At 40.8% G+C, this 18885-nt stretch overlaps 1 protein-coding gene across 12 annotated transcripts in view; it reads right to left on the reverse strand.

The window, feature by feature from the left end:
- The window catches only part of BCLAF3 (BCLAF1 and THRAP3 family member 3), a 32205-nt gene extending 14778 nt beyond the window's left edge, over nucleotides 1–17427 (reverse strand). For 2 of the 12 annotated variants that reach the window (XM_083734327.1, XM_083734330.1), the window contains exons 1-5: nucleotides 17157–17427; nucleotides 6058–6125; nucleotides 4883–5458; nucleotides 3927–4535; nucleotides 1088–1266 (exon numbers count right to left, since the gene is read on the reverse strand). In XM_083734327.1, the coding sequence (XP_083590453.1) occupies nucleotides 1088–1266; nucleotides 3927–4535; nucleotides 4883–5458; nucleotides 6058–6098 (1405 nt within the window). In that variant the 5' untranslated portion in view covers nucleotides 6099–6125; nucleotides 17157–17427. Of the gene's footprint in view, nucleotides 1–1087; nucleotides 1267–3926; nucleotides 4536–4882; nucleotides 5459–6057; nucleotides 6126–9279; nucleotides 9385–15461; nucleotides 15587–15642 lie in introns of all 12 variants that reach the window. The other 10 variants (XM_083734328.1, XM_083734333.1, XM_083734335.1 and 7 more) reach the window with 9 other exon arrangements.
- Between the last annotated feature and the right edge of the window lie 1458 nt (nucleotides 17428–18885).

Consider the following 18885-nt stretch of genomic DNA (forward strand, 5'->3'; position numbering starts at 1 on the left):
AATATGTAATGCTGTACGGTTTTTAACACTGATTGGGAGCCGCCCAGAGTGGCTGGGGAAAACTCAGCCAGATGGGCGGGGTATAAATAATAAATTATTATTATTATTATTATTATTTAGCCTTTGGCAGCCCTTTAATAACTCTCTGAGGTCCTAAAGACATGCCCCTCTAAAGATGTGAACAACATTACTTACACCTCAAAATGCAAAAGATAAAAGCAATACTTACTTTTAATAAAAAGTTCAAAATGGGCAACAAGGCAAAAGATCTAGAATATGTGTACATAATTTCATTTTCTCCTGAATTCAAGTGTACTTCTGTTTAGGTAACCTCATATGACTTGAAGAGACCATAACTTGTTAAATGCAACTATATTTTTGTTCAGTCTTTTTAATTTAAAACTGACCTTACATGTGAGTTATGACATAGAAAGGGAGACTGCCTCTTACTATTGCTCAATGTTTTCTAGGACTCTGTTTCACAGTCCAAAAAGCACTAATACGTCTCTCCTTTCTTCTTACAAAGATTGTGAGAGCTCAGAGTGCCAATCTTATGATAAATCTAATAATCATATATACTAATAGTGATCGCAATTCTAGTCTCTTATGTAGCCAAAATCACACCATTCATATACAGGAGCGAGGTGTTTGCAGGCTCAGGGAGAAAACCCTTGTGGGGAACTCCCTGCTCCCAAAAAACCCAATGAAAACTGAGCATGCCACAGAATGGTGACTGTCCATTGGAGGGGGATGGAAAACTATGTATCAGAATTCAACTGAGTATCCTGAATACGAGCACTCCACACTGCACACAATTTGTTACAGGTCCTACATGAGATTTCTAATTTAAGCAGTAGAAAGCAGTATTTCCTGGATTTACGATGGTAAACTACTAATTTCTTGCTCTGAAATCTGCAAAATATTGCAACGCCATTAAATAGGGATTATTCTTGCACAACTCTGTGAAGTCTATATGATGTTTCACACATCCTGAGCTACTTGGATTAATGAAATTCATAATAATTTGATAACACAAAGATGCAGACTACACAACAGATAATGTGCATGTCTAACACTCTGTAACCACCTTTAACTTGATGGATAATTGTGATGATTTCCTGAGCAAATTCTTTTGATGGGTTTTGTTCTACCTTCTGCGTCACAGATTTTATATGCTCAAACACTGGATGGAATTTTTCAGTTTTTCTACCCACAGCTACTAGATCACATGATGTCTGCCTCTCCATGATATGACTAGACGCACTCCTGGAATAAATTTAGACATGTTTAGAAAATATTCCCTCAAATATTTAACATAACAGTAACAATACATTTTAAAACGTTATTTCAAAGAAAAGTAAAACTAAGTATTCCACAAATGAAGGAAAGGTTTGTGATTTTAATAATGTAATACATATTACTTTTATATTAGGAACACTTCAAGTACTTACCCTTTTTCACAACCAATATACCCACAAGTTTTAAAGCAAACACAAAGAGTCAGTTCAACCTATAACATCCTGAAGACAACTCAAAAATTAAGTCTGGACAGAAATGCTGGAGACAGCTTTTGCTTAAATGCCATTTTTGTTTGCTTTCTTATTCTGTTGTTAATAGTGACATCACTGGGCCAAATTTTAAATAATCATTCTGGATTCTCTGAAAACCGTTTTGTGCTAAAATGGTGACCCCAAACATTTGGCTCAGCACTATTAGAAATCAGTATCTTAGGAAGAAGCCTTATCTCCTCTTTTGAACATGGTACATATAAGATTCCCTCCCATCTTCAGTTTGTAATCGTCTTCCTGCTCTGGTGAGTAGCCTATCCAAGGAAGAAGGTGCTTTCCTTATATCCTTGCCTTGGATGCATGGAATTCCATGGTATTTCAAATGGCTACACTGCATTCTCATTCTCTGGTGTTCTGGTGTCCCTGCGTGGAGCTTTTAGGGTCCTCCCACAGAAAAGCCCTTCTTTCTCCCATTTGACAAATCTACAGCATAATCTCTAGGCCATAAGCAATAAACCCTATCTAACCCTGAAGGTGGCACAAATGGTCATTAAAGATGTTGTTCTAGTAAGGATTGGGGAGTGAATCCAAACATATCTTTGAAGCTTCCTGAGATGGCTCGGGGATGAAGGGAAACAAGACAGGGACAGGAATGTCAACAGCCCTGTCCAAGGCCTGGTTGCTAAGGAAACAGTGATAAAGCAGGACATTTGAGACCCAAATGGCCTGGGCACTTAGGGACACCCCAAGGTAGTTGTGGGCATAAAGTTACTAGTATGGAGCCATGCATGTTTTACTTGTAACCTTACGTATGCAGAAGTATGTTTAGGAATGCTTTGATGTTTTCTGACTCTTTGTGTGCTGTGTTTGAGTTACTATATAAGCTATGTTCTGATTTTCCACTGGGCAAACCTTCTTCTTAAGTGGCGGTTCGGCTAGAACAACCACATTAAGTTGGGCTCTGTCCTACTACAATAGTATCTAATAAACTCTGGGTCCCTAACTGGGTGCCGGACTTGATTTTCTTCCTTGGTTCCATGTTTTATTTAAAGGTGGTCCCTCGCCTGGGTGAGAACAAGGTGGTGTAGAAGAAAATTCTTACCACACTGCTTGTAGGTCAGGATCCAAAAATGCCTATGCAGATACCTAGAGCAATTGGGTGCATAAGAACTGTGTCAATTTCCCTATCCCATTCTGCTACCTACTTGAGATGCACCAAGCAAGAGAGGGATGAATGAAGGCAGAAATTGTGGGAGAAGCTGCCCTTTATCTTAGCCTCAGAGAGTACCAGGGCAGAACCCACTTTTGCTAATCTTCTGGAGCAGTTTCTCGGGGGGGGGGGGTCCACAAACAATGTTTTGGAGGGCTTGCAGAAGGCCATGTAAAATTATTTGAATTCCAATGTACCACGTACATTTTAAACTGAACAATAAGTGCATGCTTATTAACAAAATGCACCATGAGATGAATAATTAGGTATCTAAAACTTTTCAAATAAAGACCTTAGGGACTTGAAATGAAAAACATTTGTAAAGAAGTAAGAAAAATTTACAAAAATAGATAACATATCATTTTTGTTTTGGCTGCTACTGGCTTTCTCAAGGCCATCTTAAACAGAATTTGAACACTGCCCTTATCTATCCACTAACATGACTACCCCATGAGATGCCGCAATTTTTCAGCACAGGCAGGGGACCTCAAACTTCACTTATCCATATGGAATTGCAACCCGACTCTCAAAGGGGACAGATGTTATGCTGCTCAGCTGGACTGTGCCACTCCCTTCAGTTTGTCTGAATACAGTGGTACCTTGGTTCTCAAACGGCTTAGTTGTTGAATAAATTGGTTCCTGAACGCCACAAACCCAGAAGTAAGTGTTCTGGCTTGCAAACGTTCTTCAGAAGCCGAAGGTCTGATGCAATGTCCGCTTGAGTGCAGAAAGCTCCTGCAGTCAATCGGAAGCCGTGCCTTGGTTTCTGAACGGTTTCGGGAGTTGAACGGACTCCCACAACAGATTAAGTTCGAGAACCAAGGTACTACTGTAGAGAGGCCTAGTACAGAACTGATCAGAAGCCAAATTACATTTTTTTGCTTTTGGAAAGCAGTAGCTGCACTTCAGGACACCCCTACTCTTCTTTAGACTGCCCAAACACTCTTAAGTTAGTTTTCCTTGGTCTCAAGTTCCACTCTCTTCCTCTCTTCCTTGGCCTACACAGGACTGCTGTTTTATATCATATATATCTATACATACATGTATACAACATACACACACAACCACACGAAAGCACACATGGTACACAGCCACTTACGTTCTGTTAATTGAGCTCAATGCTACCATACTATAATGATCAAGCAACTTGACATCTTTAATACATTCATAAACATGGATGTTGTTTTTAAAAATCCAAAAGGCAATACCTGTATTTATTTATGGTTTTCTTCATATCCACTTTGACTGTGAGTTTTTCCTTTCTTGTGTGGTGGACATCAGACACTTTTACATCTGAAATTTTGTGATGAGTGTCATGCTGGTCTCTCCTTCCCCTAAAATCCATTTCTTTCCTGAGTCTTTCCTTCTCTTTTTGATCAAAGGGTAAAAGATCAGCATCACCTTTGTGAGATTTAACACATGAATTGTAGCCTTTTCCCGAAATATATTTAACTGATGCTTCTGTATGAGGGTCTTCTGTGTGCCTGACTCTTTCACTGTTATAGTAATTTGAATATTTGCTATTCCAAGCTTCTTTAGGAGAATTATATTTCTTCTCTTCCACCTTCGTATATTTCTCTGCTCTTTCATCAGATATATATTTCCCTCCATCTGGATGTCTATGACGTTTCTGACCATAGTCATATGTAATCTTTGTTTGACAGCTATCACTGTACTCCTTTACAACAGGCCGATGGGTTTGAAGACCAGGGTTTCTTTGCTCTCTACTTGCTACTTCTCTATCATCATACCTCTCCAATTCTTTAGCCCTTTTAGACGTGTGCCCGTATTCTCTGCTATCACGATCTTCAGGATACCTGTGTTGACATAAAGTAGTTTATACTTGCAGCAAGGAAGAAAATGAGAACTTACGTATGCAGAATGCTGGAAAACACAGGCTTTATGTAGAATGTGTCACCCCATGATCCCTCAAGCCACTAAAGAGAGGGGAAATTATGATCCTTTTATATGCTAGCCACCAAGAGGATTAACTTAAAAGATACAATACTGCTCTACCACCAGCAGCCCACAATTAAACTATGCTTTATTCTGTTAGCAAAAAAAATGGTTTTCAGGGTAGAATCTTCAACTATAAGGACAATCGACTTTCACTTGAGGCTTTACACCATTTAAAAAAACCATTAAAACTGGGCAATTTCTCTACCTCTTCTGCAAAGAGCTCCTTGGCATAAATTCACTAGAACATCTTCGAGGTGATTGAGTATACTTGTCTTCTTGTAACTGGTGGTGCCTCAAGTCATTTTCATTCCACTTCCTTTCAAAGTTAGTTCCTAATGGCTCATGGAAAGTCTTCATCCCTTTTGTATTTCCAGCAGCAGCTCGGGGGTCTTCATGCATCTCTCTGTCACGTGTTTTGGACGGATAAAAAGAATGGTTGTGTTCTTTGCGAGACATTTCTGGATATCTGGAAGGAAAGTGGCATCTTCCGATATCAGCATTCCTTTCTGGTGAATGTGTCCTACAAGGTTTGTGACTATACATATCTTCCGAAGGGATTCTTTTCAGAGTTGGTGAATATGACCTACATTCATAAAGTCGGTGGTGGTTCGTTTCGTGTGGTGCATATCTAGTACTGGCTTGTCCATATTTCCCATCTTCCACTCTCCACGGCATAGGCTTCTTTGCATCTTTCCGGAAACCTTTGTATTCACAGTCATAATTGCTATGATTGTGCCTTTGTCTGTTGTGTTCCTGACTCCTGAAGGCAGGCGATAAAGACCTACATATAAACACACAAAAACACAATTCCATTTTAACTACTGTAATACAGCTTCTTTTTGTGAATCTTAGGCTATATCACAAACTGTGTCCAAAAGTCTCTAGCTGAAATTACCCTGAGTAGCGCATTTTAACTAGCACATGAGGGCTTTGCAGTTGTGACTTGCAGTCTTTCCAATTTTAAAGTCAATTAAAATGCATGTCCTGATACTTAAAAGGACAATAAACACAAAGAACAGGTTCCTGTAAGCAGATCTTCTCCATTATACAAACAGGAATCTCTCAGGAGTTGTGCACACAAAGCTTGCTCTGATCTAATGAATCACACTTAGTAAGCCTCTCCTTATATGCAGTCATTCCAACTCCATTCAAATAGGTATTAGAACACTAATGTGAAGAAAGGAGAAAACACTAAACTTGCATTTCTATTATCAGAATCTCTTTCACATGTGGAGTCCTGAACATATTTACTGGTCTACATTATTAGGACTCAGCCTCAGTCAAACCCTGAAAAAGTCCCTTCTGACAACATCATTTAAGGCTCTCTTCTAGTAAGTTAAGTGAAACCTTTATGATCCGTAGAAAAATATGGACATTTACCTTCGTTTCCATCTTGGTGATCTTGATCGTGATCTAACCATCTTTTCCTATCAATTAATTTATTGAATCTATAAAGAAAATATAAACAAATGACTACTTATTAATAATTGGGATCTGTTACAATTAAAATAGATAACAATTTTAAAATGTTTACACAATATCAGAATACTTTAGTTTAGGCATTTTTTATGTTTAAATGAACAGCCACATTGTGGAAATGAAAAATGAAACAGAACATTTGTATAAGCTATTCCTTTACTTTAAAGCAAAGTAGTAGCAATTTGCTGACTTCATTTCTGCAAGTTAGTACTGATAGACTGCATCCAACTGGTGCCTTCCTGCTGATGAAAGGCTCTTTGATCCAACAGAACCTTCTATTGGATCAGAAAAGGAACAGGAATCCTGGCCATCTCAGTTCTCCTTCACATCTACAATCCCCTTCTACACCACATAAATAAAATCTGTTTTGTAGGAGGATTTTTTGGAGGATGTTTTAGAACAGCGTGTGAGATGTAGGGGCTGCAGGGATCACCAAAGAACATCATATACAAAAACAATGGGAGATGAGCTTAATCCACTTCATCTATATCAGGAATGTCCAACTCCCAAGAGACTGTGATCTCTTCACAGAATATAAAAGTGGAAGTGGTCTACCCATTTGGGGAGGTCAAGGTGGTTGAGCTTTTTTTAGGGGGCCGCAGCAAATATTTCAGCCGCTGGGGAGGCTACAACATAAATCTATAAACAGAAAGTCATCCTGCCAGCGGAAACTCCATCTTCCAGTCTTGAAATTGTGTGCAGATAAAGGAAAGAGGGAGGGGCGGAGCCGAATGCGCCTTTTACCCCGTGGACAAAAATGAGCCCGCGACTCAAATACTGCTCAGAAGCTTCAGCTATGGCACTTCTGGATAAGTGGGAATTTAATTGGTATAAACTAGCTCTGTTAAGAAGCTAGTAAACCAATGCGGGAATCCCAGGTTTTCAGAACACCTACTTATAAAAAGTGGAAGCATTTGAGATAATCTTTACATTCATAAGCAGCTTGTATAAGGCATATACAGTGGTACCTCGGGTTAAGTACTTAATTCATTCCAGAGGTCCGTACTTAACCTGAAACTGTTCTTAACCTGAAGCACCACTTTAGCTAATGGGGCCTCCTGCTCCCGCTGCACGATTTCTGTTCTCATCCTGAAGCAAAGTTCTTAACCTGAAGCACTATTTCTGGGTTAGCGGAGTCTGTAACCTGAAGAGTATGTAACCTGAAGCGTATGTAACCTGAAGCGTATGTAACCCGAGGTAGCACTGTATAAGGCAATTTTAAAAGCTCATGTTCAAAGGCTCCCTGGACAATAAAAAATTAGCAGCAGAGTATGTAATATATTTATGTCAGGATTACTCATAGTTTGTTAAATTCTATTTCTGAATCCCAACTGAGACCAAGACATTGTCTCTGTACATAGGGGTGTGGTGTTTGCTTATTATGTCTGCTACCTGAACAACTACATTCAGGGAAGTGGTAGCAACTAACATAGAGGCGTCCAAGTATACTGCAATCTGAGATTGCTACACAAGACTGCCCACTTTTGTGGCCTCTTTTACAATACTCCATAGTACTTCTATGGTCAGTCTGGTGGTGCCATCCATACGTGAAATCTGCACAGCAAAAACTGTTCAGTAAAAACCTGAGAGGCATGGCATCTTCAGTGGCTGCAGAGTCGCTTTCTCCACATGTGAAAAAAATGATGGAAGTAAAGTATGTGCCATTTAAACCTTTTCAAATAGGCAAGGATTTTTCAGCCAGGCACTGTTTTAATGTTATTATCAAACTACAATATAACAATTCTCTGTCTATTCAACAAAAATATTTCAAATAATTTATTAAAGGCCAATGAATATAGTAACACAAGCCAGTCTACTTCACCAGATGCATTACAACAAATCTGCTCCCGTTAAGGAATCATAAGAGTCTTTGTTGTTGTTTTCTTCCACATACCAGCCCTGCTACCACTTAGAAGATAATATTCATATGTTGTGGGGTGAACCAACCAAACAGGTCCTTTCCCCATGCACCGTATTTACAAACATAGCCCTTTCTTTCTCTGTTTTAACAGAGTCCTACCTTTTGCTGGGACCCGGGTGGCGCTGTGGGTTAAACAACAGAGCCTAGGACTTGCCGATCAGAAGGCCGGCGGTTTGAATCCCCGTGACGGGGTGAGCTCCCGTTGCTCAGTCCCTGCTCCTGCCAACCTAGCAGTTCAAAAGTACGTCAAAGTGCAAGTAGATAAATAGGTACCACTCCGGCAGGAAGGTAAACAGCATTTCTGTGCGCTGCTCTGGTTTGCCAGAAGTGGCTTAGTCATGCTGGCCACATGACCCGGAAGCTGTACGCCAGCGTCCTCGGCCAGTAAAGCGAGATGAGTACCGCAGCCCCAGAGTCATCCGCGACTGGACCTAACGGTCAGGGGTCCCTTTACCCTCACCTTTTGCACAGAGTATTGTAAAATGAATGTCTTCTCTTGCCTACTGTCTTACACATTCAGTTTTTCACTAGTTAATGGAACAGCAACATGAAATATGTTCTAATATCAGAACTGTTTCTACACAGTGCTCACTTACGAATAGAATAACAGTCCTATCCATGTCCCAAATGACTACACAAAGCCAAGAAAAATACTATAAAAATCACAGCCCTACCAATCCCAAAGTTGGATATGTGTGACAGAAATCACAGCCAAGAAAAAGGACTTGTCATCCAAAGAGCAATGCAATCACATTGGTAGCGTGGGAAAGACTGACATCATGCACAGGATCTTGCTTCAGGATAAAGAGCACTAGCATAATTTACAGGACAGACACTCCTTTCACCTTGTGGAAAGAAACCGTTCACATAAGAGTCTTTAAAATTCACCCCAAAGTCAAGTCATTTAACATCTTGACAGGGATGTTTAATCCATTTTGAGGACAGAAAAATTACTACAAAAGTTACTCAATTTGCTTTGCTACTCTTCAAAGAAATGTGAACAATGATTTATATATTTACCCAAATCCTTACATCCTTTTAATACAACTTGAATCTGCTCATCCTTCCTTCTGCTGGCTACCAAAATTAAAAGTACAGGAAACAAAATGTTTTGGGAAATAGCTCTGGATGATAAACAGATGCACATATGACACTCCTTTAGATGAAGAGACATAATTTAAAAAGTTATTCCAAAGGCTTACTCTATTCCCTGTGACTTCAACCTTTGTGGGTGGATGGCAGCTGCCAAGCCTAGGATGTAACTGCTTTAGGCAAATGGGTGGATATTGTGGCATGCCTTTACATTTCTGTAAGTAAGTAAAACCTGTTGTCAGTAACTCAGGTGCAATACAAATTCACAACATTTTAGTCAGAAGTAAGGTAAGGTCCCTTTTTCTATGGAGACTGGAAGGCATCAATAAACCATTTTGCAATCCACAAGACAACGTTTAGAAAATGTTGACATTTGGGGCAAACACTTGGAATTCCTTTGTAAAGATATCTACACAACATGCCAAGGCGGCTATCCTGTGTGTACTTGCTTCACAATAAGACTCACTAAAAATAATTTAAGATAAAGTCTCAGTTACCAGAGCAGTAATTTCTTGTTTTGAGGAAATGTCCTTACACAGAGAGATATGCAAGAACACAACCTTTGTCATGGTCACTGGCTTCTATCCAGTTTTCAACAGAGGATACTTTCAGACTGACAATTGCTTTCTTGTATTGTCATCTGTTTCTGAAACATCTATGTAACTAATAGCCTGAATGGCATTTGACTTTGCCTAATGGAAAGGTAATATATTTAAAAGTGTTTGAAAAGAAAGATCTATAAAATAAGGAAGGTTATAGGATTCATTATGCAGGAATGAGAATTGAAGATATGTGTTTGACTTCTCCTCTCCTTCCCACCCCTCACACCCGTCCAAATCAAAGCAGCAATAAGCAATCTTGGTTCTGTGAGTCCCTAACGATTACATAAAATTATTTTCGAAAGTTGTATTCTGCCCCTCATCTCAACCTCAACACCATGCTCCAGATGTTCCACAGAGTCAAACCACAACAGAAATGAAAATGGCAAGTTCTAATCAGTTTGAAAAGCACAAAGGTTGTCAAATGACTTGTTATATAAACCATATATAAACCATATCCCTGAGAAAAAGGAAACATTTTTATTTCTTCCACCTTGACAATGCAAAGCATAGACGTTTAGAACCCCCAAAATGACATTTGAACAGGCTTTTGTTGCTCTGCATGCTGCCTGTCTCCCTTTATGCCTGGTTCATTTCTACAGCACCTACTCTAACCTTGCTATTGCTTCAGTTGCTTCACTCAGAATCACAGATCCAGGAATTGACTCACAGGTCCCTTCCTTTTCCCAGCTGCCACTGGGGAAACTGTTTATCCCAACTTCACAGGACCTCTGATTATTTCTCATCTTAGACAGTCATGACTAGAACAAAATATGAACAAAATACGAGGTTCAGACTACAATCCTAACCCCATATACCTGCAAACCCCACTGAATCCAACAGGAATTACTTCTGAGTAGACATGGTTAGGATTGCACTACACACACACTTTGGGCTCTAAGGTGAACAGCCCTCAAGAGCACCCTGGGACTAGGCCTCACATTCTGATAATGAAGTATTCAACAGCCAGGGTGAATTTATATAGCCCTACTCTTACACTGAAGGGACGTGGGTGGTGCTGTGGGTTAAACCACAGAGCCTAGGACTTGCCGATCAGAAAGTCGGCGGTTCAAATCCCTGCGACGGGGTGAGCTCCCGTCACTCGGTCCCTGCTTCTGCCAACCTAGCAGTTCGAAAGCATGTCAAAGTGCAAGTAGATAAATAGGTACCACTCCAGTGGGAAGGTAAATGGCGTTTCCATGCTCTGCTCTGGTTCACCAGAAGCAGCTTAGTCATGCTGGCCACATGACCCGGAAGCTGTACGCTGGCTCCCTCGGCCTATAAACTGAAATGAGCGCCACAACCCCAGAGTTGGCCACAACTGGACCTAATGGTCAGGAGGCCCTTTACCTTCAGTCTTACATTGACAAGACACACAAATCTGTTCCTGTCATTATTAATAACTATGTGTCTAATACAGGAAGATTTGGGAAGGCAAAAGGTACATGGCCTTCTGCCACAAGGCAAAAGCAGCAATTCTCTCTTGGGGGTGAGTAGAAGAACTCCACCACTGTCCCTGTTATCTGGTGGCTATGGATCACCCCATGACCAGGAAGGGATGCTTTGCTGTTAGGCTGGATAAAGCTTTCACCTCATCCTGTACCTGCCAACTAGTTAAGAGGACCAAAGTGCTCCACACTGAGAATCATGGCAGTGTAGGACACTGTCGCCACATGGACAGTTCCACCTTTTTCAGGTTACCTCAGGTAAAAACCCCAAACCGTTACTATTCAAAACCTTACATGGGCTTCATCAATTGCGCTATTTTATCCTTTACACTGCAATTTATGAAACAGTCAAAGGCTTTCACATTGACATAGTCTAAAAATTCTGTGGGTAGAATTCACCTAACAAATTCCACCAGTACAACCCCCTGTTTAAGGGCTTTCACTTGCACAACAGGGTTTCCACCCTGCTCCCCCTATGAAATTAGGGGAGAAATCAAAACTAGCTTGGCTGTAGATACTCAGGGATTTTTAAAACATTTTTTTATACTGTGGCCGCCACCTTGACAACAGCTAAAATTCTTCTGCATCCATGGGTATTGCTGCTTCTGCTTCAGTTAATTTAGCATACTGCAGAGGGAACATTGCATAACCTAGCACAATAAACATCAGTGTTACACACAAACCAAGGAAGGCTAGCTTTTTCCAAGAATGCATTAAAGTACTCCAAAATGGACTATAATGCTAGAATCCAAAGATCTGGCAGCTGCAAATGCATATGGATAGAATTAGGCACTGGTGCTTCCAGAATAAAAGTCATGATCAAAGGAAAACACTACTGTTTGGCCTGAGGCCCTCCACAAAAGTATATATGCTAGATGCCAGAAACCCAGAGGCTTTGGCTTGATGATCAACTTCTCATCCGTCTCTCCTCACTATAAGAGATTTTTAGGTGAGCAGGTTAATGGAGTGCATGGTACAGTAGTTTAGTTGGTAACCACACAGGAACAAGGAAGAAAGGAAATTGGCAACAGTATGTTGCAAATGTACTCAAGGCCTCCTGGAGCTACTATGAGAGCCAAGTGATGGTAGCATGAACAACATACTTAATTTTTTTTAGCAGTATCAATTTTTTTGGAGTCTGTATAAGAAATCCCTTGCATATTGTGTTAAGGTTTTTGTTAACGCAATAAGAACCAGAACGCTGGGCTGTAAAGCTGCTGCAGAAGCTAACACAAAACTACATTTGACGGAAACAGGGGCTGGGGAAACCCAGCCAGATGTCTGGTGTATAAATAATAAATTATCATTATAAATTATTATTAATTCTAAATGATCCCTGAGTCAGATGGATGTTGGTGCCATTCCTGCTGAAACTGTTATAAAAAGGAGAAAGGGGTCTGTGATTATGTTCTACAAATAACAGTTACATATAATTGTTTTTTGCATTTTTAACTGTACTATTGAGGTTTTTCCTCATGTTATGTTTAATTCCTTTCTGTTTCTAATATTTACTGAAGATACAGTGGTACCTTAGTACTCAAACGGCTTGGCTCCTGAACAAATCAGCTCCCGAATGCCGCAAACCCAGAAGTAAGTATTTCTGTTTGCGAATGTTTTTTTGGAAGCCAAATGTCTGACACAGCTCCTGCTTGAGTGCAGGAAGCTCCTACAGTCAAATGGAAGCCGCATCTTGGTTTTTGAATGGTTTCGGGAGTCAAACAGACTCCTGGAACGGATTAAGTTTGAGAACCAAGGTACCACTGTAGTCCTATCTCACAATACTTAAAATGTTTACATTGTGTACTTACTATGGTATTCATGCAGTAGGCGCTAGAAAGCAGAGCACAGACATAATATTGTACAACTTGAGATGTTCTCTTCAACATACAACACTTTAACTACTCCTTTAACTACTTTGCATTATGCATGTTTGAGCACATATCAGCTTTGAAAAAGAAGTCCTAAAGTTACCAGCCCTTGTGTTGACACACACTCTTATTAGTCATTTGTAGAACATCTGAGGTTTGAAAGAAAAATAATAATCAGCTCTTCCAGTTTAGGAAAGGTTCATTATATAGTGGCCTGGAGGTGATACTTGCCATAGGAAGCCAGGCAACAAGCTATATATCTCACACAAATTTGCCTGCATACCTAAGGTCTTCAAAGAAAGTTTACATAATGTAGTTCCTCCCTCCATCATTTTTATAGAAAGAACAGTGCCTAAAACAAGATATTTATCCAAGAGTTTAAAGTTCTTTCTTATAAAACTTGCTGCCACAACAAGCACAGTTCAATTTTGCCACAAGATTATTAAGATTTGTATTAGATGGTTTTGAATGATTTTTTCCACAGCCCTGCCCTAGGGCAGTGGAAACCAGGATGTCAGTCTAAACAGACTACTACATCTGGAGAATGCATTTAGCTTTGAAAAACAATCTGGTAGAAAGTGAAAATTGTCCGTACTTCTATGACTGAAATTTAACATTTATTCATTTTAAAATATCTGCACTCAATTTAAATATTTAAATTGATAATTTAATGATGACAATAAGTTCAGTGGAGACCCTAAGACAGCTGATGACACCTTGTACATCTCCTCCTGGCACCTCTGCAGCCAAGCTGGTGCCCGTGCCAAACATATTGCTCTGTTTTCCTTTAGACCACATCAGCAAGGCTGAGAAGGAGGTATTGTCTTCTGGGTGAGCCAGGACCTCCATACACCCTGCCCAGACATGCACCCCGGGGCGGTTTTTTCAGTGCTGCTAACACAGTGGTTGGACTTCACCCTGGAACCGGAATCACTCTTGAGATGGATGCCAACAGCAAGCTGACAAATCAACTATAAAGAAACTTCAAAAAAGAACACGACAGCATATGCTTATGCCAAATAAACTGATGCCAATTCTATCAGAGGTGGCAAAAAAAATCAAAGTCACAAATTGATTAGTTTTTTCACTGCTATGGATGCTTTGAAAATCATATTCCAAATGCCAAACTCACAATCAAACACATTTAACTACCTTCAGACAAAACCTTGTTTTCAAGCAATTGGTTTTGCTTAAGTGTCCTTGCATGCTTGCAGAAAGAGCAAAATGGAAATTCATGAAATTTCAGAGTTATGCCCTCCTCTTATCTTTCAGCAAATATAATTGGGTGGTGCAAAGATTTGTGGGAACCATGACTCGAGGTTTTAGATTATACTCCTATGTATTAGAAAAACTCTGTTTCTTTGCAAACCAGTATGTTTCAACATGAACACTTTTGTTTAGGCAATATATATTATATCACCAAACTGGAAATTTGATTTAAATCTATTGGGCAATATTCAGTGTTTGTCACACTCCAAGAGTACATCCACTGAAATAAACAGATTACAAGTCAATCAATTTCAATGGGTCTATTCAAAGTATGATTAATGTGGTCTCCAACCAAACACAGCTCCATCTACTCTGAAGCAAAGAGAATCCAAAAGAAGAGTGACATTAGTCACCTAAGCTTATGGAAAAAGCAGGTGCATACAATGTATGTAGAGGTGAAAGAAAAATAGCAATTTATTCTATAACCCAAACTGTTAAAATAGAAACTTTCAAAACCGTAGTGCCCAAAAACAACTGACAATCAGTTCCATTTTATAATTTTGGGGCATATAAATAAAAACCTAGGGAAGTAAGAGCAGATGTGCACCACCACCCTAAGGCAACTGAACAAAAATGAATTTGTAATTATACACTTAGTGTAAGAAGGAGATGTACTATATTATTTATAACTAACTGAATTCACATAAGACTCTGCTGAGCAAGTCTAAGATCTGAAGAAAATTAACTTGCCAAAGGTTCACAGCCCTACAGACAAGCTAAAAAGTATAGCACTTTGCTGAGCGATACCCAACAATTCCAGGCACTGTCAACCACTCCTCTCTTCACCCCATGAAAAATCACAACGCTCAACGAACCCAATGAAATGGAAAGCAAAACTTCAGACATTTATGAAAGAGTTATTTAAGAGTTCTCTCATGTGCAAATACAAAGAGCAACCCACTGGATCTGACCAAAGGTCTGTCTAGTCCAGTATCCTGTTCTCACAGTGGGCAGTCAGATGTGTCTGGGTACTCCACAAGCAAGGCAACAACCCACACCCATAGTTGCTACCTAGGCAAGGGATAGGAAAAGCGGTAATGAAAGCAGTTCCCACTTGTTATCTTCTCAACATATGTTTCTGTCTGTCTTTATCACTTCTCCCAAGTACCAGTTTATCTGAAGCATCAATAGGAGATGGCTATTGCCTTCATGTCTGTTTGCAGGCTTCTCAGACACATCTGGTTGGCCACTATTGTAACTCTGCTTCAGGTTTCTGGTATCCAAAGCGGTATTCTGGCAAATGGAAAAATAGAGAGTTCGATATACAAATACAAACTTACATATCTCACCATATTGTAGTTAAACAGGTTTCTCCTATGAAAGTTGCACCACAAATGCAGGGAATCAAACATCTGATTTCCTCCGCAACAGTCCAAGCTGGTTCCTTGCTTTCGTATCAGCCTATATATTTCAGATCACTTAGGCGCTAGTATTACATTTTTAGAAACCAGCTATTTTTTAAAAAACAACAACCAGGTGATCAGCTGTTCTTTTTACAGCCCTAACCTAGCAGATATTAATCCCTCTTTTTGTGCTCCAAATCATGGTGGTTAAAGATTCTTACATGATTACATGTTAATTTATTTTATTAACATTTATATACTGCCCTTCATTCAATGATCTCAAGGCAATTCATTGCATAAAAATGCAAGATAAAAGCACAAAATACGTAATAAAAACAACAAACCAAACCAACACCTCCTCCCCATTTTTAAAAGAATATTGTATGTTAGTCAGCCAAAGGCCTTGTTGAAGAGGAATGCTTTTGCTTGGCACTTAAAGATGTATAATGAAAGTGCCAGCCAAACCTCCCTTGGGAGAGCATGCCACAAATGGGGAGCCAGCGCAGAAAAGGCCCTGTTGTCACCCTATGGACCTCTTGTGGAGGTGGCACCGAAAGAAGAGATTAAATCCACTGCAACGATTTTGAGCACAGTGCTACAGAATGGCAACGATTCTGATTTAATATGTTATTAAGAATACAGTTTTCCTTACAATTTGCCACACTATTGCCAAACTACCACTCTCACAATTTGGACATCTAGTTGAGGTTTTTTTTGGGGGGGGGGTTAAACCCCAGGCTAATTTACTCTAATCAACCTTTTATCTCATGCCACAGCAAAGAACTTAGACCCTATAAAGAACACCTTGAACCCACCGAATGACCGATGTCGTGGCTCTCTACACTTTAAAAAACCGTTCGCGGTAGGTAAGCACGGACCAAGGAAAGGATGACCAGGGTGGGGGCAGCACCCCAGCCCACCCCCAAATACGAAACTGAAGTATCTCTTGTGTGTGACAATATAATAACCGCGGGTAGTTTTAAGAGTGGCAGAGAAAGCGGGATGTCGCTTCTCGGGACAGGGCGGCTAAACGGGACGGGGGGGGGCAGGTGGGGGGGGAAGAATTCGGTTTCAGACCCAGAAAAGGTGGAGGGGAAGGTGCAGCTCCCTTTCCCTCAACAGAATCCCCTGGAGGGGGTGGACACCCGCCCGCCCTCGACCTTCCCACCTCAGCCCTGGGGAGAGTCTCGGCCGCGGCAGGCCCGGGAAGGAGGGGGCGGTGTCCCGAGACACTTGCCTCACCACACTTGCCTCTTCCAGGTCGCGGCGTCTCTCAGCCTCCTCGCCCAGCCACTGCAGCTGCCGCTTCTCCGACAGGACCTGCCTCCGCCTCCGCCCTCCTTCCTCCTCGGAGCGCCCACCTCGAGGCTTCTCCCAGGCCCCGCGGCGGGAGGAGGAGGAGGAGACAGCGAGAAAGAGAGAGGAGGAAGCGCCCTTCTCCACCGGCCAGGCCTACCTACCTCGCCCACCCCGGCCCAGGCGTAAGGGCCGGGCCAAGTGCCCCGGAAGTAAAGGGGCGGGGAAGGAGCGAATGCCGACGCTTCCCTGGCGACCCTCGCGGGGCCCGGAGGAATCCCTCGCTGCTGCTTTCTTGCCCCGACATGCGCGCGTCTTCCTTCCCCGCTTCGTTAAAATAAAAGAGACGCAGCCGTATATTCTGGCATTCTTCACATATATATATATACACACACGAAGCAGTGCATTTCTTTCTTCCCTTAGTATTGTTTCTTCTGACTGCCTTTTGGGTGTGGGGCTCGGGACAGCCTTTGTAATTTTTATTTTTTTTAATGCCTCGAAATTGTATTTACCCGGAAAGGCGGCCTAGAAATACTTGACTGTAAAACAGACATAAACATAAAAAGGGCGTTAAACCACATGGCGCACTACTGAGGCTGACTGTAGATTAATCGCAGGTGTGTGGAGGTAGACTTTTTCTGCAAACCTGGGTCTTTCCCCCCCCAGCTGTTTTTTGGACTACAGCTCCCATCATCCCTAGCTAGCAGGAACAGTGGTCAGGGATGATGGGAGTTGTAATCCAAAAAACAGCTGGAGACCCAAGTTGGGGAAACGCTGCCTGGCTACTCTGGCGAGAGAAAATGCGCTTTTTATACATGCCAAAAAGGTACTCCAGTCACATAGCCCAAGGCAGGCTTGGCGTTCAGATTCTGCTGCACAGCTGAGCTTTGACTGATGAAGCAGCCCTCCCTTGCTTAGCAGGGATCTCTCATTCTCATCCTTGCTTAATTTTGGGAGCAAAAATAAAGTACTCTTTCCCAGCTGTATCGATAAGGAGACTTGGAGAACTAAAAATGTTCTGAGACATTTCCCTTTAGCAACATCAAAAGGGTATTGGCCTGCTATGGATTTCAGAACTTTCACTGTATTTATATTTTTAAAAATAATATTAGAGTTTAATGCTACGCATTCTTGCATGGGAATGAATCCCACAAAACTCAATAGGACTTTTATCCAAAAACCATTGAACTATAATTTCAATTAGTTTCCCAAAAATTGTTCACATGGGAATAATAAATCTCACTTTCCCTAATGTACAAATGGGACTGCAAAATCAATGTATTATCTATAACCTATATATCCAATAGCTAGCATATGGGCTGGGAACCACAAATTCACAAGTGTTCAACTACTTAGGAATTGGAACAAGTCATAAAGTAGATACAAGAAAAGTATAGTAGTTAAACTTGGAAAATATCTGGGCACAGTGCAAAGGTATTGCATAGGAACACAGAAAGCAGCCTTATACTGAATCTACATAGCTCAGCCCCACCACACTGAGTGGTAGCAACCTGAAACACGGTTTCAGATGGGACATTCCCAGCCCACTTGGAGGTGCTGGGAATTGAATATAGGACGTTCTACATACCAAACAAGTGCTCTAAGGTTTCACCTACACAAGATAATGCAATTTATGTCCACAATGCTGTTCCAAATTTAGTTTTTCTCTTTCCTTTAATGGGCTAATCCCTGAGCTAATTCTCATGTATTTACTTTTCTTGTTCACGTCCTTTTGGATTTGTATATTTAGATTATTTTTTTGTGGCTAAATAACTGTTCAAAATATTACATGTGTGTCATGCAACTCATATACACAGTTGGCACAACATCCTGAATTATGAGACCCAAGGAACAAACACAGCAAAGACTTGTGGCATCTTTTTTGTTGTTGTT

Source organism: Podarcis gaigeae, assembly GCF_964106915.1.
Source record: "Podarcis gaigeae genome assembly, chromosome: 4".
Taxonomy (NCBI): Eukaryota; Metazoa; Chordata; class Lepidosauria; order Squamata; family Lacertidae; genus Podarcis; species Podarcis gaigeae.